At 39.4% G+C, this 27,192-nt stretch overlaps 1 protein-coding gene across 1 annotated transcript; it reads left to right on the top strand.

Moving 5' to 3' along the window:
* Nucleotides 1-572: 572 nt before the first annotated feature.
* LOC134077621 (beta-1,4-galactosyltransferase 1-like) lies at nucleotides 573-19,873 on the top strand. Its single transcript, XM_062533326.1, has 6 exons — nucleotides 573-846; nucleotides 3,188-3,423; nucleotides 12,624-12,811; nucleotides 16,581-16,703; nucleotides 19,160-19,264; nucleotides 19,744-19,873. Exons 1-6 carry the CDS (start codon nucleotides 573-575, stop codon nucleotides 19,871-19,873), a joined length of 1,056 nt encoding a protein of 351 aa, XP_062389310.1.
* Nucleotides 19,874-27,192: the final 7,319 nt, after the last annotated feature.

Here is a 27,192-nt window from a genome sequence, read left to right on the forward strand (position 1 = left end):
TGATACTGACATTAGCAGCATGGATGGTTGGATTCTATTTTGGTGACTGCCATGATGTTTATTTATTTACTTATTTCATTCTTTAAAAATGTATTTAATGTTTGCTGAAATAACAAGTACTCTTTATGGTTCTGCAAATTTGTATGTCATGCTATAAATGCAAACAAATTAGAAAAATAGCACCCCGTAAGTTGTTTCCAGGCATTATGATGAATTGACAGAGATGGAGAGAGTGTGTGTGTGAGAGCATATGTGCATGTGTGTGTGTGTGTGTGTCTGTATACCTGTGTGTACTTTTGACGTGTATGTCTATGCATGTGACATGTATGCTTGTGGCAAGCCCCACCTGCCTTTACCCCTAAAATGCAGGTGAATACATTCAATCTCTCTCTCTCCCTCCCTCTCTCTCTCTCTCACACACAGGAACAGAGAGCCCCACAAGTGTTTCCCACAAGTGCAGAAGTCGAGAAAGTCGACAGTGACTGGGACTTGAGTCCAAGGAACAACGACACGTTCATGTTTATGTAGGCTAATTTACCTCCTTATTTGGTTACTCCGCGGCTTAACTAGATATGGCAGGTGTGACTTTTTCGGCAGGTTGCTTCAGGCGGCTCTGTGCCCTTGTCACGGTGCTCGGGGCCGTCCAACTGCTCTTGGCCTTAGTCTACATCCTGTACACCAAGGAGACCTTGTCGTTTATGCCATTTATCAACATGGCACTGTTAAACATCACCAGGCTGCCAGAAAACAGGAGCATGGACAACATGCCGTCAGAAACAGTTACATACACACCCAGCGCGTCAATGGAGAAGAGCTTGATTTGTCCGGAAACTCCTCCACATTTGGGTAAGTGTTCAAAAGTCAACTTTATAGGGACCATGCCTCCTTCCTCCTCTTCCTCCTCCCCGTACTTCAGAAGAGTCGAATCAATACATTACAGTTTTTGCCCGTTGCTTGAACACATTTGGCAAAACTTCACTCACTGTGCCAAAACTCTACACACAAGTAAACATAACACAACACTAGGAAATATACCTTTCACATCTATGCAAAATTGAAACTCTACTATCAGTACCTAAACTCTGCTATCAAAACCTAACAATCCCTTGTCAAAATATAACTCTGGTGACAAAATGAAACACACTTTCATCATATGCATACATTTTCAGATCAGGAGGAACACACTAGTCTACTTTATATAAAACATATTTGCTTGAATACCTGTTGCAAAACTTCGCTCATTGTGCCAAAACTCTAAACACATGTAAACATGACACAACACTGGGAAATATACCATTCACATCACCATTTCCAATGGCAAAACTGAGGGCTTTTTGTAGATGGCTGATTGGTGTTCAGTTTTGCAAGTAAGTGTGTTCAGGTGTGTATTTGAGAGGTTGCAATTACCCGATGTGTTTTGTATTTTGGATATATGTGTTTAACAAATGGTACTCTGAGATTTCATTTTTGAACGAAGTGTCTATGTATGACATAGAGAGTAGTATGCTGGACCAAGTGTGTTGCATAAAGGAGTAAGTGTGTTGCAGAATTGAAACTAGAGTGCAAAGCAGCACTTTTGTTTAAGGTATAGGTACATGTGTTTGAGATATTGCAACAAAACTTCAAGTTGTGATACTTTAGTTTAAGCATGGGTCTATAGTGTTCAAGCAATGGGCAAAAACTGTAAATACATTAAAGCTACACTGTGGATTTCTTAGGTTAATTTTTTAGAGAAATGATCCCATCAGCGGTGAAATGGTATATTGCAACAGATTCACGATTCACAATCTATAGGTAGATGCATGCTTCATAAATGTAAACATATCATGAATACACAACCTTATCAAGTAATAATGAGGTTATTTTAGAAAAGTAAACGTAAATTTGTATTTAATCTATAAAACTATAGCTCAAATACATAATGTAAGATGAATAATGTCGTTGTGGATTTTATATTTTTTCTTATATTCAGCAAGCAACTATACGCCTAGCCTAAAAACACCAAATCGCCCCTTAGAAATTCTAAAACAACAATGTTTTTTTTAATACCTCAAAATAACATTTGATAATGTAAATGTGGTAACTGGAAAAGCACTCAGAGAGCGCAAAACTCCGCCAAGCGAACACATAGTCTAACTGCTCCTGCATCCAGATGGTGATAGGGATCACTCCCAAAATGTTTCTTCCTTGGGTCATTTCAGACCTTACCTGAAAATTTCATCGAAATCCATCCATAACTTTTTTAGTTATCTTGAGAACAAACAGACAGACAAACAAACCCAGATGAAACCTCCTTGGCGGAGGTAATAATAGACCTTGGATTTTTCAGTGGCCATAAGATTTGAAAAAAAATGGATTTGGTTCTAACCATGGCTTTTACCTCCAGATATATCCGGTTTGTTTACCATGCTCTGAGGTACACATTACAGGTTCTAGATTTTATTTTATTTTTTGTTAGATGTTTACTAGCCATCTCTAGGCAGGAGATTTCCCCACAGTGGCCAATAACTAACCTACCAATCCCGTGCAACATTACACAATATAACGCAGGACACAACACAGCACAGTTGGCTGGTGACTGTAACAAAATGTGCCGCATGTCGTACCCAAGACCGTAAAAGCCCTCTGTCAGGGTATCGCATGTTGTACCCAAGACCGTAAAAGCCCTCTGTCAGGGTATCGCATGTTGTACCCAAGACCGTAAAAGCCCTCCTTCAGGGTATCGCATGTTGTACCCAAGATCGTAACAGCCCTCCTTCAGGGTGTTGCATGTTGTACCCAAGATCGTAACAGCCCTCCTTCAGGGTGTTGCATGTTGTCCCAAAGATCGTAGAAGCCCTCCTTCTGGGTGCGGCATGTTGTACCCAAGATTGTAACAGCCATCCTTCAGGGTACCAGATGTTGTACTCAAGATTGTACCAGCCCTCCTCCAGGGTACCACATGTGCTGGAAGTACGCCTGAATGCCCAACCAAAGGACCAACACAACAAAACAACCTGTGGGTGCCGAAAACAAAACACAATCTCTGTTGGATAAGAAAAACAAACCCCTTGGTAAAAAAATGAATAACTCAAATGTAATAATTTAATCAAAATGGCCTATTTGGATATGTTTGTCAGTGGAAAATACTTTGTAATTATAAAATTAACTAAAGTAGGATATTTCTCTCTCTCTATCTCTCTGCTAGTTGGTCCGTTGAGCATAAATTTCACACACCCAATAAGTTTAGAGGCGGTGCAGAAAAACAATCCTGATGTCGAGGAAGGGGGTCACTGGAGGCCCAGAGACTGCATCGCCCGGCAGAAGGTGGCCATCATCATCCCCTTCAGAGACCGTGAGTCCCACCTCAGGTACTGGCTCCACTACCTCCACCCCATCCTGCAGAGACAGCAGCAGGAATACGGCGTCTACGTCATCAACCAGGTAAAGAGCTTGGCGTTTTATGTAACCTGCATTATGTTTAACTGCCACTGTCGGGGAGGCAGCTCACTGCTCTGGGTTAATGTGTGCTTCAACATACTGTGTATTCACTGCGTGCTGTGTGTGTTCACTAATTCACGAATTGGGATTAATACAGAGACCGAATTTCCCTCACGGGATCAAAAAAGTATATACACTTATATATGTAATGTCATGCTGCACAGCTCTACCAACTGGACACCACTGTTATACAAAACTACTGTGTATGGCTGTTGTGGTGGTTTGAACACAGATACAGTATATTAGTTTTCTCGTTTTGCCATTCTATATATGAGTAGCCTATCCGCCTCTGGGGCGCTCTCTTGGTTCTGTGATGTTGGCTAATGTAGCAGTGTTATGGCCTGTGCAGACTACACGATTTCAGCCTGATTTTGCCACGATTGTGTCATGGCCGACAAATTTCCATTGTCGGGTCCGAAGATTCCAAGTCGGGAACGACGTTCGAAGGAGGAAGTGTCTTGTAATCTGCAATGTAATGTTCAACGACCTGCGATTTATTGTCTGCGATATTCTACAACGTTACGACCAAAAGTCAGAATTTTGGGGGAATCTCCTACGACTCCCGTGTTGACACTGACACTGTGATGATACACAACGAGAAGGCTACGATAGATGATCTTGTAATGTGGCCACTCTTGCGGCCACGACGCTGCACGATTTTGTGGTTCTCTGATCGCCTAGTCTGACATGGTCAATCGTAAAAGATAATCATGAAAGACAAAAAGGTTGTGTAGTCTGTACAGGGCATTAAAAAGGAACACTCCACCGTTTTTTCATATTAAACTGTGTTATTTGCTTAATTATGACGAGTTGACTCGTACCTGTAGCACTCAATGCGTGCACTCAATCTTCCTGGTGCAGTGGCACTTTGTTATCACTAGCTTAGCCCAGTTCATTCATTAGGATCCAAACAGAGATGAAGTTAGTCAAGTCAAGTCATTACAGTGCATGAAAATGCACTGTACTGTTCTTCCTAGGCATTTTATTATTATAGTGCATGAAAATGCACTATATTGTTCTTCCTAGGTTTCTTATTATTCCAACTTCTTCTAACGCTCGCAATTCAGCTTGAACCGTTTAACGTAGAAACTTGATTCAAACTTTGCTACGTAGGTCTTACTAAGGAGACCTGTGCAATGTATTTTTCAACTTTGTAACTTTTATACTTTTTAAACTATAAATTAAAAACTATTAAAAATGTCCCCATAGACTTAACATTGCTCATTATGACATCACGGCAGCAATTAGAATGTTACGCCAGGTGGCCAGTCCAGGTGCAGCAGCTCTCTCTCTCTCTCTCTCAGGCTCTTGAGACTACATTTTCTGTTCCCTGTATCAACTGTATCAACATAAGTCTTCCTAATTCCATCCAACTTTCTATCCATTCATCTTCTTCAAACCATTCACTCATCCACCCATTCTAAACAATCTGCCTATCAACATCAATTAGACGATCTACATTCAACTTTTAAACAATCTACTCTGTCTCAGGCTCAGGTATCTCTACACTCTGGCTCTCTTAAGACTAGCCAGTTAAATTGATTACACCTGTATCTGTATCCACTACTCTCAGTAGAGAGCTGTGTCTCTCCATTCTACAAGAATATAAGGCACATTCCATCCAACTTTCTATCCATTCATCTTCTTCAGACCATTCACTCATCCACCCATTAAACTGTCTATCAACATCCATTAAACTCTCTGTCTATCAACATTAATTAGACTATCTACATTCAACTTTTAAATTATTTACTCTGTATCAGGCTTTAAGGATACACTCTGGCTCTCTTAAGACTAGCCAGTTAAATTGATTACACCTGTATCAACTGTCAGTTTCTCTGGCTTTAAGCATACAATCTCTCTGAAGACTACATATCCTGTTAACTGTTTCCTCTGTCCACAACTGTTTCAAAATAAAAGTCCTCACTGCAATAATACACTATTAAATCATTTAACCATTGAAACTACTCAAGTATTTAACTGTTCAACCATTCCAACTGTCAGTTATCATCAACTATGCCTCCAGTCAACTACATGAAACCTCCATGTACCTAGCAACCAACATAGCAACCATTAAAATTAAGCGTTTATGACCGTTTCCATAGCAACCAACATGATTATACTGCAGTAACTTCTTGTTTCCTGATAGTGCCCACCATGGATACCCTAGCAACAAATATTTCAAAATTAAAGTCCTCACTAGCAAGTTATCTAGTTAGCATGGTTAGCATTGTTAGTATTTTTAGTATAACTGCAAAAAATCATCAACTAAGTTAGCTAATCAACCTGGTTAGCATAGTTAGCAAATCTAGCATTGTTAGCATAGTTAGCATTTTTAGCATTACTGCTAGAAATCATCGGTTAAGTTAGCTAATCAACCTGGTTAGCATTGTTAGTAAAGTTAGCATTGCTAGCATAATTAGCATTTTTAGCACAACTGCTAGAAATCATTAGCTAAGTTAGCTAATCAACATTTTAACATGAATAGAAATCATTAGTTAAGTTAGAACTGGAATGTTTCAGCTTTAAACTGTCTACCTGCACACTATCAACTCTCTGTAAACTACGCAACCACCATGTTTACCCTAGCTACACCTTAGTAACCATATCTACATTATCTATCTTTTTTTGCATTTTCATGCACTGGTAATTCCTTGGAATTGCATTTCTAGTTCTTCTTCTAACGCACTTAATGCAGCTTGAACCGTTTAACGTAGAAACTTCATTCAAACTTTGTTGCGTAGGTCTTACTTACACGATGTGGGCTTTGTATTTTTCAACTTTGTAACTTTTATACTTTTTAAACTATAAATTAAAAACTATTACAATTTCCCCCATAGACTTAACATTGCTCATTATGACATCACGGCAGCAATTAGAATCTTACGCCAGCTGGTCAGCCACCTGCAGCCAACTGTCAGTTTCTCTGGCTTTAAGCATGCAGTCTCTCAGAAGACTACATATCCTGTTAACTGTTTCCTCTGTCCACAACTGTTTCAAAATAAAAGTCCTCACTGCAATAATACACTATTAAATCATTTAACCATTGAAACTACTCAACTATTTAACTGTTCAACCATTCCAACTGTCAGTTATCATCAACTATGCCTCCAGTCAACTACATGAGACCTCCATGTACCTGGCAACCAACATAGCAACCATCAAAATTAAGCGTTTATGACCGTTTCCATAGCAACCAACATGATTTTACTACAGTAACTTCTTTATTCCTGATAGTGGCAGCCATGGATACCCTATCAACAAATGTTTCAAAATAAAAGTCCTCAGTAGCAAGTTAGCTAGTTAGCATAGTTAGCATTGTTAGCATTGTTAGCATAGTTAGCATTTTTAACATAACTGCTAAAAATGATTAGCTAAGTTAGCTAATCAACCTGGATTGCATTGTTAGCATAGTTACCATTGTTGGCATAGTTAGCATTTTTAGCATAACTGTTAAAAATGATTAGCTAAGTTAGCTAATCAACCTGGATTGCATTGTTAGCATAGTTAGCATTGTTGGCATAGTTAGCATTTTTAGCATAACTGTTAAAACTGATGAGCTAAGTTAGCTAATCAACTTGGTTAGCATGATTAGCATAGTTAGCATTGCTAGCATAATTAGCATTTTTAGCATTACTGTTAGAAATCATCACCTAAATTAGCTTATCAACCTGGTTAGCATTGTTAACGTAGCTAACATTTTTACAATAACTGTTAGAAATCATTAGCCAAGTAAACCAATCAACCTGGTTATCATTGTTAGCATAGTTCACATTTTAGAATACCTATTAGAAATCATTAGTTAAGTTAGAACAGGAATGTTTAAGCTTTAAAATGTCTACCTTGACACTATCAAATCTCTTTAAACTATGCAACCACCATGTTTACCCTAGCTACACCTTAGTAACCATATCTACATGATCTATCTATACATTTTTTTGCATTTTCATGCACTGGTAATTCCTTGGAGTTGCATTTCTAGTTTTATTTATAAATCTCATTTTTTGTGCACAAAGTGCACACCCAAAGCGCTGCAGACAAACAAAAACCAAATGCTGGACGGAGTGGCGTATTCGCCAGCGTACCCGTACACAAACATTTAGGAAACATACAGATGAACAAACGCTTCACATAGACAACAAAACACTCCAAAAGGCCATGTTTGGCGCTTTGCCTAACATGAACGCAACAATAGGCGTGTTTCCTTTACCCTGGCTCTGGGACTATTTTGGGGGAAGGTACTTTTGACCGGGCCGCGACTGGCCTGGTCCTCTCAGACGTTGTGTCTCCATTACGGTGATGGCCCTCTATGGACCTCGCGACACCGTCATCAAATCACGTCCGTTTACTCGTTTTGATATAGCTGTCACATGACCAAGTCATTTCTATACCAACTAAGACTGCAGATTCGTAAAGAAACGCAAGCACCCACATCATAAGTGTATCTAGATTAACTATATACCAAACATGAAATTTTACCGTGACTAGAGGAGCTGTAAACAGCTTGTAGGCTTAGGTTGCGTGTACGAAACCGCTAGCTATCTAGCTAGCAAACATCTCTCATTAGGCTACGGTGCAAAAGTTAGCTAGCCAGGTCGGTTAACAGGCTAAATTAAATGGTTTATTGTGTCTGAAAGTGTGTCTTATTGGTATCACACACAAGCAATGAGGTTAGTTTGTAACAACATACACGTTTAACCACAGTCCTAGCTTTCTAGCTAGCAAACTAGCCCTTGCCATTAACTTTCTATATGTACTGTGCTAGCTAGCTCAGTTTACAGGCAAAGTGTAAAAGTATTACGTGTTGGAAAGTGAGTTTTATTGGCATCACACAAGCAAGGACAACAGCGAAAAGCTCTCTTTTGACTAGGAGACTGGATGGACTAGAAGAGTTCTTTTGACGAGTAGAGTCAAGTAGATCGTCTTCTGCTTCTCATGTTGTGAAAAAAATCCTCTAGCAACTCCTCAGTCCTCACTTAAATTTCAAGGTTTGTCATGATCTGCTGATGTCACTGCGACAACCAATCTGCGCGAGGTAGCCACTAGTACCGCCCAGCGACTCTACCGGGCCGTTTTTAGTACCTACCCTCCATCAGGTACTTCTTTAGTTCCTGTAAATGGCCCTGAAGACGGCCCTGTCGGAACGGCCCGGTCAGTGGAGACGCGCACACGGCGAAGTCCCTGAAAAACGGCCCGATAGTTCCGATCAGGGTGGGAATTATACCAAGGCCATGAGGCCATGGCCGCCGTTGCCCTACACTTTGGCCTTGATGCCCCCTGAAAAAAAACCCATCATAAGGCCACAGTGGCCTTTATGCCCCTGACTTAGGGTTGCCAACCATTCAGTATGATATGGAATCGTCCCGTATTTGATTTGTGGCAGGTAATTATCACAGAATGTGCAGAAACCTGTCTGAAAACGGCTTATGATGCTTCCATGAGGGAAACATCCCAAAACAATGGCACTCTATGGTACACTATTTGCTGTTGTTTTCAGAAGTATCTCTGAAAAAGTCTGCCATGATTGGGCCTCAACTTAAAGAAGTTTGAGGCTGTATTAGTGTTTCTCAAAGCCTACAGCGGCTAGCGGGTCTATGTATTTGTGTCGAGATAACCCTGAAATGTAAAACCATCGAATTTTACTCAGTGGCCTTTGTGCCCTATGATGTGGCCTTGGTGCCCCTAAAAAAAAAAAGAAGGGGAAGGCCAAATGGCCTTGCCCCTAAAATGACGAAATTCCCACCCTGGTTCCGATAGTGGAAACACGCCTATTGAATCCTTCACCAGTCCCACCTAGGCTGCTAGACCCAAAGAGAGCTCCGAAACAGATCATTTGACCCGAGCAGCCTCTCCTATCTTGGCCAATGCAAGTCCAAGCAGCAGTCCAACCTGCTAGCATGTCAGTACCACTGCACACATCCTCATCCAGAACGCTGGTGGTGGTTATGGTTATGGTTATGGTTATGGTTATTTAGCAGACGCCTTTGTCCAAAGCGACATACAAATAAATAACAATACAAATTGAATAACAGTGAACAATTACAAAATAGGGAGAATATCAATATTATCAATAAAACAATCATTTAAGCACTAACCTAATGAGAAATAAAACAATGAAATGAGAATAGCAATCAAATAAGTCACTCAGTTAATTATATAATAACAATGACTATAGCATGGTATGGCTCAATTTAAGGACAATAGCAGAATAAATGTCAAATTCTAACAATGGACAAATTATAACAAAACAATACTATTATACAAACCATAACACATAACAAACGCTCAAAAGACTAAGTGCATATTAAACAAATATGCCTTAAGACCCCTCTTAAAAGATCCAAAACTGTTGCTGGAACGGAGAGCACTGGGCAACTCATTCCACCAACACGGAACCACTGAAGAATAGGATCTACAGTTTGACCTAGCATGTATGGTTTGTCGACATAACAGACGCTCCTCAGAAGATCGCAATGGCCGGTTGGGAATGTACATCTTGATCAAAGAACTGAAGTAGCTAGGAGCAGATCCAGTCAGTGTCCTATAGGCCAGAGTGAGAGATTTAAATTTAATTCTGGCTACTATGGGAGCCAGTGGAGAGTAACTAGGAGAGGGGTTACATGTGTCCTCTTTGGCTGATTGAAGACCAGTCGTGCTGCAGCATTCTGAATCAACTGTAGTGGTCTTAATACGCAAACAGGTAGGCCAGCTAACAGAGAATTACAGTCATCAAGGTGGTCATCAAGGTCAACATGTTTCACGAGTTTAGAGCTGTCCCGATTGAAGCCTTAGGGCCAGAAGCTGAGAAGGCCGCCCTCGTCGTAGTGCACTCAGAATGCCGTTATCGACACAGGTAGGCAGTCCATCTACCGTTCAGTTGGCATCGATGTTGTGGGACGGACTTTTTTAGGCTCAAAAAAGCGATAGGCCAGCAACAAACCGAGCTAAATGTCGGTGGCGTTGAACTCAAAAGATTTGACACGAAGACGGAACAAAACATGACATAAATGAATTTTATGACAAAAATTCAAACATAAACGAGAAGCTGGACGGAGCGGCGTGACTCGCCAACGTCCCCGTATCCTAGCAACTAAAGTTAGAAGCAACCAAACACCACCACGTTTTTCCTATTTGAATACAGCTAGTTGTTACACGACCAAGTATGGTGACACAAAATAAAACGGGACACTTTTCTAAGCGTGTAAAAGGGAGAACTATAATGTATGGCAGAATAGCACTTGGGAGCACTTTGACTTGGTGCAGTAATATCCTCACTCCTGAAAAATCCTCTCCCCCTCCCCCCTTCCAAAAAGACGATTGAGTGACTGTAAATAAGGCATAGGCCTACTCTTTATTTCATACCCTGCCGTGTGCTATTCTCGTTATCTATTCTAGAATATTTTATTAGTGTGCAATACACCACAGCTGTAGCCATAGAGACAACATTGGTGGTGTGTGTGGGTGTGGGTGTGTGTGTGTGTGTGTGTGTGTGTGTGTGTGTGTGTGTGTGTGTGTGTGTGTGTGTGTGTGTGTGTGTGTGTGTGTGTGTGTGTGTGTGTGTGGTGTGTGCACAGGTGGATGCTTCTGTTAGTAGGCCTATGTTCAACTTTGACTGAAACAAGTTTTTCCAGAGAGAAATTAAGAAAAAAGAGTAGACTAACAAAGTGGTTATGATCTATATCTTGTTCAGGCTTTTGCTAGTTGTGTTGTTATAAGACTGTGGACTATACACCCTGAATAAAAAAAGGTGTCAATAGGCCTACATCAAGTATAAAGCAAGTCATTCCATGCCATTCTTTGCACATCAAGTTTCTCACATACTGGAACTTTGAGATACATAGCAATATGATTCTCTTCAGTTCAGTTCTGCACTGGATTGAAGGGTGGTTTAAGGGTGTTTTCACACTTGATGCCGTTCTTGGGTGGTAGTCTCACCTCGGTTCCCTTTTGAAGTCCACGGCACGGTTCACATTATCTGTGGACCTATTTATGAAACAAAATCACCCCACCAATTATGGATTATGATAATTATTTCAACTTTATAATATGAATGATGATGCAAATACATAACTAACCCAGAGCAGCTACATAACCCATAATTCAAAGCTGGTCTGAGACCAACAGAGAAGCTATAGTTAGTGTGAACATGAAGAACACTGTGGCCCCATCAGAGTTTAAGCACACCAGAAGGAGATCTGAGTCCTCTTTCAAATTATGCAAATACATCATGAACTGATTCCCTTTTGTTTTGATCCACTCTCTGGTCCCATTTTAGTGGACTGAGTTTGGTTCTTTTGAAAGGGACTGTATGTGGAAAAACTCCTAATACATTATTTAAGTTTAATTTCACTGCTAGTTACGCCCCTGGAAGTCATAAGTCAGTGAACCTTGTGAACCCCGACCCACTCTCAATTGAGATGTTCTATCTTTGTGTGAAACTGACACTTTTTTGTTGGCTCCAGTTGCCTTTGTTTATCTATGGTAGTAGATTGCATCTGTAGTCAATGGGTTGCTGGTCTCTGCTTTTCAAAAACAAATGGGTCATTTAACATGCCAAACAGACCAAGAACTCAAAATAATGGCCAAAATAATGGCCAAATTGATAAAATCAGGTATGCATGACTTTACATTTGCAGGCGTAAATGTCCATAATGGATTTGCCCATGCTTGGAAATGACAACACAGAGGTGGTAGCTTTTATGTTTAAGGAGTGATTTGCTGTTAATTGTGTTTCACACACAGACATACAGTAATTATGCAAGATAACTGTGAATGTTTTCCATTTGTTCACCACAATTAATCCAATGGAGTTTGGAGTCTTTCTTAGAGAGCTATTTGATTTTTTTAAAAAAGTTTGTAAAAAATGTGAAACCAATAATTGGAGAGATTAGAGAGTGTTGTAAGCGATGACTTCTGGTGTGCAAAGAAGGTGAAGATGATCAAGTAATTAATTACAAATTGAGAAAAAACTGCTGATAATACTTTGCTTTGCCACATTGGTTGGGAATCATTGTATTAAATCTTCCTCAAAGTGAGTCATTTGTGTGTATGTACAGTTTGTTTGTTTGGTCTTGTGCATGTACAGTATGTGTGTGATGCCTGTGTGTGTGTGTGTGTGTGTGTGTGTGTGTGTGTCATTTTAGTATGGAGAAACAACATTCAACCGGGGCAAGCTGTCGAACGTGGGCTTTGTGGAAGCCAAGAAACAGTTTGACTATGAGTGCTTCGTCTTCAGTGACGTGGACATCGTCCCCATGGACGACCGAAACTTCTACAAGTGCTACAGTCAACCCAGGCACCTTTCTGTGGCCTTGGACAAGTTTGAGTTTCAGTATGTAGAGTCAGTTTGGCGAACTGTACTTACATCTATTGTCTGTTTGGGTCCATCAGGAATACTCAAGGCTATTCTGAGAGGATTGAATCGAGCATCCTATACTGAAAGAGAAATAATAAATCAAAAAAGGAACTTTAAACTTGCTCATCTTTACCTGCGTACTCCTCCACACAAGGAGGGCTTCACACCAGGGCTGACGCTTCAGCAATAGCTGTTACTGAAATACTCTGCACTTCACTGAACACGGCTGTTCTCACCTTAGCTGATTGTGATTAGTGTGAACCATTGCTGCCTAATTATTCCTTTTTTTTGTGTGTGGCATCTACTATTTGTTTTCAGAATGCCTTTACGTATATACAGTATATTTATATACAGTATATATAGTATACTGTATAGAAATATATATATATATATATATATATATACTGTATATATATATATATATATATATATACTGTATATATATTGTTCGTGTGTGTGTGTGTGTGTGTATATGTGTACATATGTGTATATATATACACATTCAGTTATACATACATACAGTACATACACACACACCATACATATATACACTATATTGCTAAAAGTATTGGGTCACTTGCCTTGACTCACATAGGTTTAGGTTTAGGGTTATTTAGGTGTGTGTTTATGGGATGTTCTGGCCGTTCTTCCAAGCGCATTTGTGAGGTCACACACTGATGTTGCACGAGGTGACTGGCTCTCATTTTCCACTCCAATTCATCCCAAAGGTGTTCTATTGGGTTGAGGTCAGGACTCTGTGCAGGCCAGTCAAGGTCATCCACACAAAACTCTGTCATCCATGTTTTTATGGACCGATTTGTGCACTGGTGCACAGTCATGTTGGAACAGGAAGGGGCCATCCCCGAACTGGGCTTGGATCCTTAGTTCCAGTGAAAGGAACTCTGAATGCTACAGCATTACCCAAGAGATTTTGGACAATTCCATGCTCCCAACTTTGTGGGAACAGTTTGGATGGCCACTTCCTGTTCCAACATGACTGTGCACCAGTGCACGAAGCAAGGTCTATAAAGACATGGATCTCAGAGTTTGGTGTGGAATGGATGAACTTGACTTGTCTCCTCGTCCAACATCAGTGTGTGACCTCACAAATGCGCTTATGGAAGAATGGCCAAAAATTCCCATAAACACACTCCTAAACCTTGGAAAGCCTTTCCAGAAAAGTTGAAGCTGTTGTAGCTACAAAGGGTGGACCTACATCATGGATTAAGAATGGGATGTCACTTAAGTCACTAGGGAGGTCAAGGCAAGTGACCCATACTTTTGGCAATATAGTGTGTGTGTGTGTGTGTGTGTGTGTGCATGCATATATATATATATATATATATATATATATATATATATATATTATATGGCTCTCTAGAATGTTGAGGGAGCTCCCATTCACTATGAATGGGCCTCCCCAACGCTCTACGGTCAGTTATTTTTGCATAAACACGCTCCGAAGGTACAGTATAATGACCGCTGCCAATGGCAACGGGTTCACTCCGCTAGTTGTTGCGGAAGCCACGAAACTGTAGCCATGTCATTGCTAAAGACACATTGAGATAAGTTTCTTTTCTCGTTTTGGCAAGTAGCTGTATAATAAGCGCGATAATGTATAGAACGCCGGTCATTATCGTAAAATAATTCCCTTCAGGACGAAGCAAAACCCCTCCGCTGCGCGTCAGGGTTCAGTTCATCCTGTCGGGAATTATTTTCCGATAATGACCGGTGTTCTATACATTATCCCTTACATATATATATATATATATATATATACACACACACACACACACACACACCATATTATATTGCCCATACAATATTTATGGCTGTGTGTGTGTGTATATGCAGGCCGTTTATATGTATGCCTTCCATTTGATAGGAGAAATTGACAGGAAGTGGGAGAGACAGGTGGAGTTGGGAAATCACTGAGTCAGACTTGAACCTAGATGTGGTATGGGCACTATAGCCAGAGGAAATCACTCCACAGTTTGTCATTTTGCTAGTCTGTCCTTTTGCACCCAATAAAATTCATTTGTCAGCCCAGGAGAACCTATGATTCTCAACCTGATCAAATCCTCTTTGGCGGTTTCTCAATCAAATTTGATGCTTTTATCATAAAATTATAAATTGAAGGGTTCAGATGCAAATGATTTCATGATGAATTTTTAGAAACTAAGTGATGTTTGAATGAATGTTATTATGCCCATAGCCGATGTCCAGATAGAGTCAAGAGCGGCTGTTTTAACAGCAAATTTTAACAGAATGCTACCGATGTGTGTGTGTCGGCATATTGCTCCAAGATCAGCAACCTGATCAGGCAACAGAACCGCTAGGGCGGTAGGCAACCGCGGTTGTTGATGTAGAGTGGCTGCAACGTTACATTACTTTAACAGCCTGCTGACCAACATGGGTGCATGTGTGTCGGACTCAGCATGTTTAGCCAAGATGAACAATCTTGAAACGGTCCGTTGTTTAAAGGAACACTTCACTGTTTTTTCATATTAAACTACATTATTCGCTTAATTAAGACAAGTTGATACATACCTCTCACGTTTCAATTCATGCACTCACTGGCTCTGGCGCGCGGCGCAACTTTGATAGCACTTAGCTAATGCAGTCATTAGGATCCAAACTGAGATGAAGTTAGAAGCGACCAAACACCTCCATGTTTTCCCTATTAAAGTACAGTTACATGAGTAGTCACACAACCAAGTATGGTGAGACAAAATAAATTGTGGTGCATTTCTAAGCAGGCAAAAGGGATAACTATATTGTGTGGCGGAATAATATTGGAAGCAATTAGACTTTGCGCAGTAATATCCTCACTCCAAAGTGAAACTGAAAGTGCAAGAGTGAGGATATTACTGCGCCACACAATATAGTTATCCCTCTTACCTGCTTAGAAATGCACCACGTTTTATTTTGTCTCACCATACTTGGTCGTGTGACTACTCGTGTAACTGTATTTTAATACATGGAGGTGTTTGGTCGCTTCTAACTTCATCTCTGTTTGGATCCTAATTAATGCATTGGGCTAGCGAAGTGCTATAAAAGTTGTGCCGCGCACCAGAGCCATTGAGTAAGTGAGTAAACGCATTGAAACGTGAGAAGTATGTATCAACTCGTCTTAATTAGGGGAATAACGTCATTTCCACGAATGGCAACACTTGAGTTTGCCTTTTTTTCTATGCTGGAGTAAGTGAGAGTGAGAAGGGAAGTGGCTAGAGTTAGAGTGAGAGTGGTAGAATTGTATTTTGCTTAATTTAACGATGTATTTGTCATTTTTTGTCCAAAACCCACCGAACTTTGCACTGCACTCACGAATGCCATTAGTAAGACTTTAGTCAAATTTTAGGTCAGTCGGATGAGTGGTTTGAGACTTATGCGTAGCACAGACAGACAGACAGACTTGCATTAATAGATAGATACTGTAGATAGATAGGCTATATGTGTATATTATTTTTTAAGTTGATATCAGTTGACATCACTTGACATGTTGATTTGATTTATTTAAAGAAAAAAACAACTAAATGGCAATTTGATTCAAATTAGCTGGAAATGACAATAAAACACACGCCCAGTTTGCACATTTTTGAAGATGGAATTAACTGTGTTTGCATCTGAACTCTTCAAATTTGAGATTACCACTTCACTAACGAGGGTCATTTCATCTAAAAATGTCAAACAATATAAAAAAATATGCTATTGAATATGTTGTTCTTGAATTTGCTCTTGCAAGGCTGCCATACGCTCAGATCTTCGGCGGTGTGACGGCAATGAGCCTGGAGCAGTTCACGAAGATCAACGGCTACCCCAACAACTACTGGGGCTGGGGAGGAGAAGACGATGATGTCTACCAAAGGTAGACAAGACAGAGTCGAACACGAATACACACACACACACACACACACACACACACTGAGAACTGTGTGTATTCCTGCAATACTTTTTTTCTATTGCTTACACACAAATCCTGTATGTAGCACACAATTTCTAAAACCTTTGACGCAAACTTCACAACTCTACATCAATTCAGCAAAACCATACACTAAAACGGAGCCTTGACACAGTTTTCAATTTAATGTAGCGTTTAACTTTTTGCAATTCAATACACACAATTCCCTACCTAACACACACACACAAAAAATAGCATATTGTGATAAAGTTCATTCTTTTCCATAATGTAATGAGAAAAATTAAACTTTCATATATTTTAGATTCATTGCACACCAACTGAAATATTTCAGGTCTTTTATTGTTTTAATACTGATGATTTTGGTATACAGCTCATGAAAACCCAAAATTCCTATCTAAAAAAAAATTGCATATCATGAAAAGGTTCTCTAAACAAGCTATTAACCTAATCATCTGAATCAACGAATTAACTCTAAACACCTGCAAAAGATTCCTGAGGCTTTTAAAAACTCCCAACCTGGTTCATTACTCAAAACCGCAATCATGGGTAAAACTGCCGACCTGTCCAGAAGGCATTGACACCCTCAAGCAAGAGGGTAAGACACAGAAAGACATTTCTGAACGAATAGGCTGTTCCCAGAGTGCTGTATCAAGGCACCTCAGTGGGAAGTCTGTGGGAAGGAAAAAGTGTGGCAGAAAACGGTGGACAACGAGAAGAGGTGACCAGACCCTGAGGAAGATTGTGGAGAAGGGCAGATTCCAGACCTTGGGGGACCTGCGGAAGCAGTGGACTGAGTCTGGAGTACAAACATCCAGAGCCACCGTGCACAGGCGTGTGCAGGAAATGGGCTACAGGTGCCGCATTCCCCAGGTCAAGCCACTTTTGAACCAGAAACAGCGGCAGAAGCGCCTGACCTGGGCTACAGAGAAGCAGCACTGGACTGTTGCCCAGTAGTCCAAAGTACTTTTTTCGGATGAAAGCAAATTTTGTTTGTCATTCGGAAATCAAGGTGCCAGAGTCTGGAGGAAGACTGTGGAGAAGGAAATGCCAAAATGCCTGAAGTCCAGTGTCAAGTACCCACAGTCAGTGATGGTCTGGTGTGCCATGTCAGCTGTTGGTGTTGGTCCACTGTGTTTTATCAAGGGCAGGGTCAATGCAGCTAGCTATCAGGAGATTTTGGAGCACTTCATGCTTCCATCTGCTGAAAAGCTTTATGGAGATGAAGATTTAATTATTCAGCACGACCTGGCACCTGCTCACAGTGCCAAAACCACTGGTAAATAGTTTACTGACCATGGTATTACTGTGCTCAATTCGCCTGCCAACTCTCCTGACCTGAACCCCATAGAGAATCTGTGGGATATTGTGAAGAGAAAGTTGAGAGACGCAAGACCCAACACTCTGGATGAGCTCAAGGCTGCTATCGAAGCATCCTGGGCCTCCATAAGCCCTCAGCAGTGCCACAGGCTGATTGCCTCCATGCCACACCGCATTGAATCAGTCATTTCTGCAAAAGGATTCCCGACCAAGTATTGAGTGCATACGACCAAGTATTGAGTGCATAACTGAACATAATTATTTGAAGGTTGACTTTTTTTGTATTAAAAATACTTTTCTTTTATTGGTCGGATGAAATATGCTAATTTTTTGAGATTTTTTTGTTTGTTTTTCATACTTTTTTGCCAAAATCATCCATATTAAAACAATAAAAGGCTTGAACTTACTTCAGTTGTGTGTAATGAATCTAAAATACATGAAAGTCTAATGTTTATCAGTACATTACAGAAAATAATGAACTTTATCACAATATGCTAATTTTTTGAGAAGGACCTGTATGTGCTGTACAAAACTGAATTCACAACAGCAACTGATTTATTCAGAAAAAAAGAAATTGGTTCCAATATCGATTGGATTGAGTTCTTTTTGCATATTACTTTCACTCTTATATGGCAATATATATATATTTTTTTTAAAAAAATCAATAAAAACGAAAGACCTTTAGATTTAACAGTGTGAATGATAGACACAAGTTTATAATACTATGGAAAATGTGTTTATGATGTGAGACAAATGCTTGATTTTGAGATATGTTTAAAATATTTTGAACGCTGCGTTTGATTTCGCAAGATTGGGGCACTTTTTGCATTTTGTTTGAGCAATTATTGCCTTTGTGTGTAGAGCTTTGAAAAAAACAGATAGAGCTTTGAAAATGTGTTTAAGCAATTGAAAAAAACTGTAATACACACACAATACATTCATGATATTCACAACTGCAACACACACTTGAATACTAATATACTGTATATATAATATCATTCATCAATAACATTTCTAACAAAACAGACAAAGCACACACACACACACAAATACAGAATAAAGCATGCCGTTTGTCACCACTGTAGGCTCTCCATGAGGGGCATGTCCATCTCCAGGCCTGATAGCCAAACAGGAAGATGCCGTATGATCAAACACCAGAGGGACACTCACAACGAACTCAACCCAAAGAGGTGAGTCCTGCAGTCACACCACACCACACACACACACACACACACACACACACACACACACACACACACACACACACACACACACACACACACACACACACACACACATTCACATGTGCGCACAAACTGCAATCACACCACACACACACACACACACACACACATTCACATGTGCGCACAAACTGCAATCACACCACACACACACACACACACATTCACATGTGCGCACAAACTGCAATCACACCACACACACACACACACATTCACATGTGCGCACAAACTGCAATCACACACACACACACACACACACACACACACACGCACATTCACATGTGCGCACAAACTGCAATCACACCACACACACACACACACACACACACACACACACACACACACACACACACACACACACACACACACACACACAAAAACACACAAGCACACTGTTCCCTGATGTGTCGTCTTTGCTTCTGGTGCAGGTTAGACAACTTAAGACACACTAGACAAACCATCAACAGTGACGGTCTCAATTCCCTGCAGTACCGCATTGTGAGTGTCGAGAAGAACCCGCTCTACACAAACGTGACAGTGGACATCGGCAGGCCATGAACAGTGCTTCTGTCAAACGGCATGATGCTGTTGCAATAAGTCATCTTTATCAATTCATCATAATACCTGTAAACAACGTATTGGGTGGTACAAATTATGAGCTCTTTCACAAAATGTTACAAATCCATTTTTGAAAATCTTAAAGTTTTTTTTCAACTGTTTACACTAAATCTTTGCTTGTCACATACCGTATTTTCCGGACTATAAGGCGCACTTAAAAGCCTTTCATTTTCTCGAAAAAAGACAGTGCGCCTTACAATCCAGAGCGCCTTATGGAATAATTCAGGACCTCGAATTGATTTTGTGTGATACACGGCGCTCTGTCAAAATGTTATTGTGAACGCGTTTGATAAAGTTAGACTGACTGACTTATCGGTTTTGTTTCGCTTACAGTTTTTTTTCAATCGCTAACTAGCGTTTGTCCATTCAGTTGACACATTTTCAAAACTCTAAACACAGTTAGCACAGCATCGGTCTTTTGTGGCCATACCATTCACGCATTTCATGTTGTTTTCACACAGTATGCAGTCAGTGAATACATTTTCATAATGCTTACATTTTCTTAACAGACAAACTATACTGTACCTCCCAACAAAATAATGGATCGTTTTTGTATTATTTTCGAATGCTAACACACAACATCCCACAATAGTTAAAACAATATTCCAAACCTTAGATACAGTATAAAAACCTCTGCTTCTGCAATGTTATCAATTCAAAAGCAATATATCTCAGCTGATAATAAACAAACAATCGAATAATTGACACACAGATGATTTATGTTGGGTAAATTGGGCCAACCACAGCTGATTCCAGTCTATCTAAGACTCAGTGGCAGGGGTTATTTCTCTCTATTACATTGACACTTACACAGTAAAAAGAGGAGGTGATGTTTTTGGAAGCAGAAACAGAAAAAGACAAATACTGTAATGTCTGGACGAGGACGAGTAAGAGTAAGGGGCCCAGGGAGAAGAGCAGTCCCAGTGAGAGATGCAGTGAGAGGTGCAGGAGCACTGAGAGGAGCAGGTACAGAGATTAGACACAGTAATATTGTGCTTTTTTTTTGTTCACCCCCTTTTTATCTGGGCTTTTTGCTGTTGTTTTTTGTTCAGAATGCTCTTGTGTTTCATGGATATTTTGTTCACTGCAATGCTGTAAAACTTTTTCTGTTCTATCATAGTCTACTGTAAACAGTATTTATACTGCACCTCCTGTAGGCCTAGTGAAAAAAAAAAAGATTGCTTTTTACTGGAATGCATTTGAATGTGAACATTACATTCCCAACCATGAAATGTTGTGTAAAAATGCTGGATTGCATGTTTTGCATGCAAATACCTGTAAAACTGAAACATAAAAGTCTATGCAGTTTTTGTAATGTCAACAGTAGCCAATATTTTGAAACTCTGATTGACTGCATGTATCTTGTGAAGTGAAAACAAGCTTCATTCTTTGACAAAATAACTTCATTTTGAGTCAGGTTTCCAGTGTTTTGGTAAAGTTAGTGTGTGCAGAGAAATGACGAGTTAGTGTATATGTAACAAAATGTGGTGTAACAACATGGAATGTGCTTTTGAGAGGAAAATGATCAATTTGGCCAGTTGTGTTTTGTAGGTGAGAGTCTGTGTTTAGAGTTTTGAAAATGTGTCAAACGCTTGTTAGCGATTGAAAAAGACTGTAATGCGCCTTATAGTCCGGTGCGCTTTATATATGAAAAAAGTTTGAAAATAGACCATTCATTGACAGTGCGCCTTATAATCCAGTGCGCCCTATAGTGCGGAAAATAAGGTACATTTTCACCATAACCCCACAGCAAATCTGCAAAACCATACACTAATATTCAGTGTTTGACAGAGTTTTAATTGCCTAATATGCATTGTGCAAAATACCACACTCAATTTTCTACCAAACACACAAAAATCTAACAAGAAGTAACTTGATATAATTTCACAAACACAACCTAAATGCCTCACTTATTCACCAGTGCTTCTCTCTCCTCATCATTACTTTACTGAACACCATCCCATCATTGCCTCTAATAGGCCTATGAATAGATATGCTTTATATACAGTAGAGGTATAGACCCTTTCAGTTTGCTCCTGGAATATTTCCAGTTGAAATGATCAGAACCAATGCAGATACTTTGAAATGAATTTCTTTTTAAGTGTATGGCCTACATTTCTTGAATATCCCCTTGGGGATCAATAAAGTATCTATCTATCTATCTATCTATCTATCTATCTATCTATCTATCTATCTATCTATCTAATGTTCTCCAAAAGGTTGACTTTATGTAAAACGTTGTATTTTTGTATTTGTCCCCAAGTTACCATTAGCTAAATGATTGCTTTTTCTGTGTCTCCAAATACCTTGGAAACGCTAAGCAATGTTTGTTTCTGCAGTTGAAAGGGTCTACTGGCCCAAGAATACACACTATTTTTGGTTTCAATATTGCTTGCATTTTTAGATTACCTTCACTCTTATATGTAAAGAAACATATGAAGCTATGAGCTTTAGATTTTGAGCAACAGTGTGTATCCAAAATGTCATATTATGACACAAGTGTTCATAATGTGAGGTGAATGTTTGCTTTAAAGATGTGCTTATGACATTTCGAATGCAAAAGGCATTTTGCATTTTGTGTGTAGATTTTTGAAAAATAGACAGTTTTGAAAATGTGTGTAAACAGTTGTAAAAAAACTGTAATAAATCATGTTATTAAATTATGTATATCAGGAAATAAATAAAATGCAGTGTTGCTGTGTGTGTGGGGGTTACAATTTTTTCCAATCTTTTACACACAATTTTGAAAACAGGGCTCTTTTTGTCTAAACACCTCACACAATTAACCAAACACCACACCAAACTAGCAGAACACAACAGGTTGTTAGCAAAATGGAATATTTCAGTCAAAACAATAAACAAATTGATAAAAAAAAAAACCTTATACTGTTCTCATATCACTTACATTCTTTCAATGATTCTACACTGTCTCCATCTTATACACACCAACACCATAAATTCAAAACCCATCTGTAAAAACCCTCTTCCAATATATGGATCTTATTCAGACATATTGTTTGAGAGCATTAGGATAATTTAGATGACAAAAATATTTTGATCTGATTGAGGGCAGGGAGTTGAGTTCTGATGCGTTCAGCCAAACATACTACTTTCTGCAGAGTACTACAATCTCTGACAGTGGAGTTCCCATACCAGGTGATGATGGGAGTCAACTAAGAATAATTTATATTTTTATGAGAGTTATACTTGTGTTTGAGTGGGGAGGACTCCAAAGTGAGAGGATCAGAAGCTGCAGGAGATGAGTTCACCAACCGCCATCACACATTCTAACAGTTTCCAGGCAGAGAAGAGGTAACCACATCAGCCCATCACCATAACAACCAGCGAACTGACACAACCACACAGTCACACGCTCAGGACAAGGACATGATGTCAGATCAGTGTCAGCAGAGTAGCCTGGCACCATGATGGTGATGATGATGATGTTTTTCATAATGAATATAACCATTTTTGGAATTGAAATGTAATCATTTTAAATAAAATACACTTGCTAACCTAGTTGAATGGTCCAACTAGTAAGATGTAAGATGTACCGTAGGGAAAGAAAAAGAAAAGTGTGTGTGTGTGTGCGCCTGCACGTACGTGTGGTTGTGCATGTGAGTGTGTGCATGCCAGTTTTTGCGTGCGTGCCTGTGTGTGTATGCATGCGTTTGCATACACCAAATTTATGAGATGGGTTGACGTGGCTCCTTAATTAAGACCAGCATACAAAGAACATCTTCCCAGGCCCTATACAGTTCTCTAGATTTTCACAGATAACTGTATTCGCCCTACCCTGCATTCGGGGGTCCAGTCTGGCAGGGGGGCGACAAATCAAAACGAAAAACAATTATATAAGATGCAAGACAGACAAAAAGAGAAGCACAAGCTAATACAATGTTTGGAATTAATTAATCATTTTAAAGAAAATCCACTTGTTATCCAAGTAGAATGGTCCAACTAGTAAGATGTACAGTCACAGCACAGTCTCCACATTAGTTCTAACAGCTCCTCCTACATGGACTACCCCACCACACACACACACAAACACACACACACACACACACACACACACACACACACACACACACACACACACACACACACACACACACACACACACACACACACACACACACAAACCACAAACACACATACACAGAGATGTATTTCAATACTTTTACCACTATAGCTTAACCCATATAGACAGCTCTCGTATAACGGCTCTCTCTCTCTCTCCCTCTCAGCAAACACAAGTAAGTGAAATATATATATATTTTTAGTCAATAGTTACTTAAAAGCAACAACAACAACAACAACAAATGACACCCTGTCCTCGTTCTAGCTTTGAAAGATAGGAAGGTGACAGCTTCTCCAGACTCTCCTGTTCTTAATCTGTACCCCACTAAGAGTGTAAAGATAGCAAGATCCAGTGTGTTAGTATTATCCTCCCTTTTCTATAATATACAGTATATAGAATGATTTGCATACAGACGAGTGCATTGTAATGCTGACCATTGAAAGAAAACAAGCTAAACTTTAGCTGAGTTGACCAATGACAGTGTTTGTATTGTCTCCTTCATGCGATTTTGAAAGCACCACCACTGTGTTCTTTCGCAGTATAGTACTGCAGGCCTATGTATATGAGAGAGTGTGTGTAGAAGAGCGTAACATTTCATAATGATGAGGGTATAGTCGTCTCACCCTACTCAGACACAGCCGGACTTGCATGACCATTTGACCACACTGCTACACTTCACTGCACTGCTGTCACTGGAGTTGATGATGTTGAGTCTCCCATTCAGTAATTGTTTGCATGTGGGAAATGCATGACTGGTGTTCTGCTACTTTGGTAAATCTTCTTTGTGGTACGGACATTAACATCATGCAAGATGCTGGATTTTTATTTACGGTTATGCAAACGCATATAGCAAACGCATATAGCCCACCATGTAAAAAGTGCAAACAAATCAGTAAAGACTAGACATTAGACCCAAAACATTAGACTTTGAAACAGTCTTGGTTAGCCTTGTGCTAATGCATTCCTCTGCCTGTACCATAAACATCATGCAAGATAACTGGATTTGCATGTCTGTTTTGGTGAACAAAGTATGACATTATGTTGCCATATTTGTTTCTTTACTTACTTTATGTTTGCCATTGGCTGAAATAACAAGATCATCGTCATGGTTATGCAAACCTGTATAGCCTACCACGTGAAAAATATAAACAAATCAGAAAAATAGCACTAGACTGTTAAAATATGAAAAGTTTGATGTGTTTGAAATGTGCTAATGCACTCCTCAGCCCGTACTGTTCACATAAGGGGAAGTAAGTTTGTTTCTGCTCATGTTGGATTCAGTCACCGTGTTCATAACACTGAAAGTACGTTAGCCAATAGCAGATGTTAGTGAGAATGTTTGAGTGAGTGGCAAATGGCATATTTCATGGTATTGAGAATCATGATTTAAAAGAACTACGTTCTTATTTACAGTTTTTCTCAAATGCTAAAACACATTTCACAAACGTTTCCTCCATGTTCCCCAATGTCTAAACACAATACCCTTTTCTAAAGCTACATAAGCACAACCTTACAACTCTTCTCACTTCAAAACTCAAACTTTCACACCAAAAGAGCAGCTCGAAGCTTTAAAAAATCTAAACACTATAAACATCATTACACACTACAGCAAAACAATTGAAAACACAATGCTCAATTTGTGAGAAGGTTCTTTGTTTCATAACTGCCAATGCATATTTTTAAAAAACTTTAGAGTAACGGATCTTCTTAGATCGCTGCAGGGGATTAGGCATTTGAAGAGTTCTTTTCCAAAACGCTATATCCACCATTTTACCAATGAATTTTCATAAATATATTTTTTAAATGTTGTTTTTCAAGTAATCTCAGTGAAACTGTATTGGGTTATGTTTAGTTACAGTAATTTATCTTTACTCAATAAAAACAAAACAACTGCATTTTTATTACCTGAAACACACAATTACTGTAAATACAGTAACATGATTCGTTACAGTACAGTACAGTAATGTCTATAAAATGGATTTATAGCGTTTTGGACAAGAGCTCTTCATTTAGAGTTGTGAGTTTCATATGAAGAGTACAGAAAATTCCCCAAGTACACTACTGTAACACAACTCAATGCAAAAAACAGAATCTATTGCACACAATTACACAACAGAAAACGTGATCAGGGTGTGAAGATCTTTTATTTTCTTAATTCACACCACACACACACACACACACCACAGTCACTGTGCGCATTAGCAACAAGTGTCTTCATTTTTGAGTCGTTGTGTGTAATGAATGACGCCAGGTGTGTTCATTGTGTTCAGTTATTGCTGACTGTGGCAAGCATTTTGCATCACATGAGCTTTCATTTGAGAATATGTTTTGCAACATGTGTTTTAGCAAGGAAAAATGTGCTTAGATTTATGAGAACGGAGGATTGTGTTTTGTGAATTGTGTCTTAATGTGAAATGTGTTTATGGTATTGAAAAATTGAGGCTAGATTTAGTAAATGTGTTTAGACAACTGGCCATTTGGTTTAGAGGATTGGGTTTTGTGTTTTAGCATTTGAGAAAAACTGTAACAAGCAGTAGAGAGGTATATTGTCAAGTTCTTGACACATCTCTTTTGCTTGCTGCCCATTTTCCATGCAGATTTATATAAAGTACAGTGTGGTAATATTACCTTGTTCAGTTTCAGTTCCTGCCTCCATTATCATGAAATCATTTCCATTACTGTCTCCAAAGAATTGATTTTGTTAAAGGTTGATGGAGCCATGTCAAGCACAAAAGGCCCTGTGATTCTCACCACAGTCTGTTGCCTTTTATCAGGTAATACTGCCATATGTTTACATTATTATATATTGGGGCTGAGCTTTGAGGACCTTCTCTTGTCTAAGTTAGTTTACCGATGTGCATCAAAGCTAAAATGTCAACGATTTCAAGCAGCATCTGGCCCAGTATAACTAATCTCAAAGTGATCATATATCCACAGTGTTACTGTGTACAAGGTTATGAGCAGCTTTAATGTGTAGTCTCCGATGTGCATTAAAATTAAAATGTCAAGTAGTTCAGACAGTGAATTCTCAGTGAAGCAGCATCTGTCTCTGTGACTCAAAGTGATGGTCATACAGTATACCAACAGTGTGTTACTGTACAAGTTTATGGGCAGCTTTAATTTGCTGTAGGCATTTCCCACAATGCACTTCACCCCTTTGCAGCCAGTAACTGCTGCC

This window comes from Sardina pilchardus, chromosome 1 (genome assembly GCF_963854185.1).
Source record: "Sardina pilchardus chromosome 1, fSarPil1.1, whole genome shotgun sequence".
NCBI classification, from domain to species: Eukaryota; Metazoa; Chordata; class Actinopteri; order Clupeiformes; family Clupeidae; genus Sardina; species Sardina pilchardus.

Bases quoted from the DNA above. Each gene is read 5' to 3' on its own strand.
- LOC134077621 (XM_062533326.1), top strand. From the start codon at position 573: ATGGCAGGTGTGACTTTTTCGGCAGGTTGCTTCAGGCGGCTCTGTGCC. The intron at 16,704-19,159 runs GTAGACAAGACA...TCACCACTGTAG, and splicing joins GACGATGATGTCTACCAAAG to GCTCTCCATGAGGGGCATGT. The intron at 19,265-19,743 runs GTGAGTCCTGCA...CTTCTGGTGCAG, and splicing joins AACGAACTCAACCCAAAGAG to GTTAGACAACTTAAGACACA.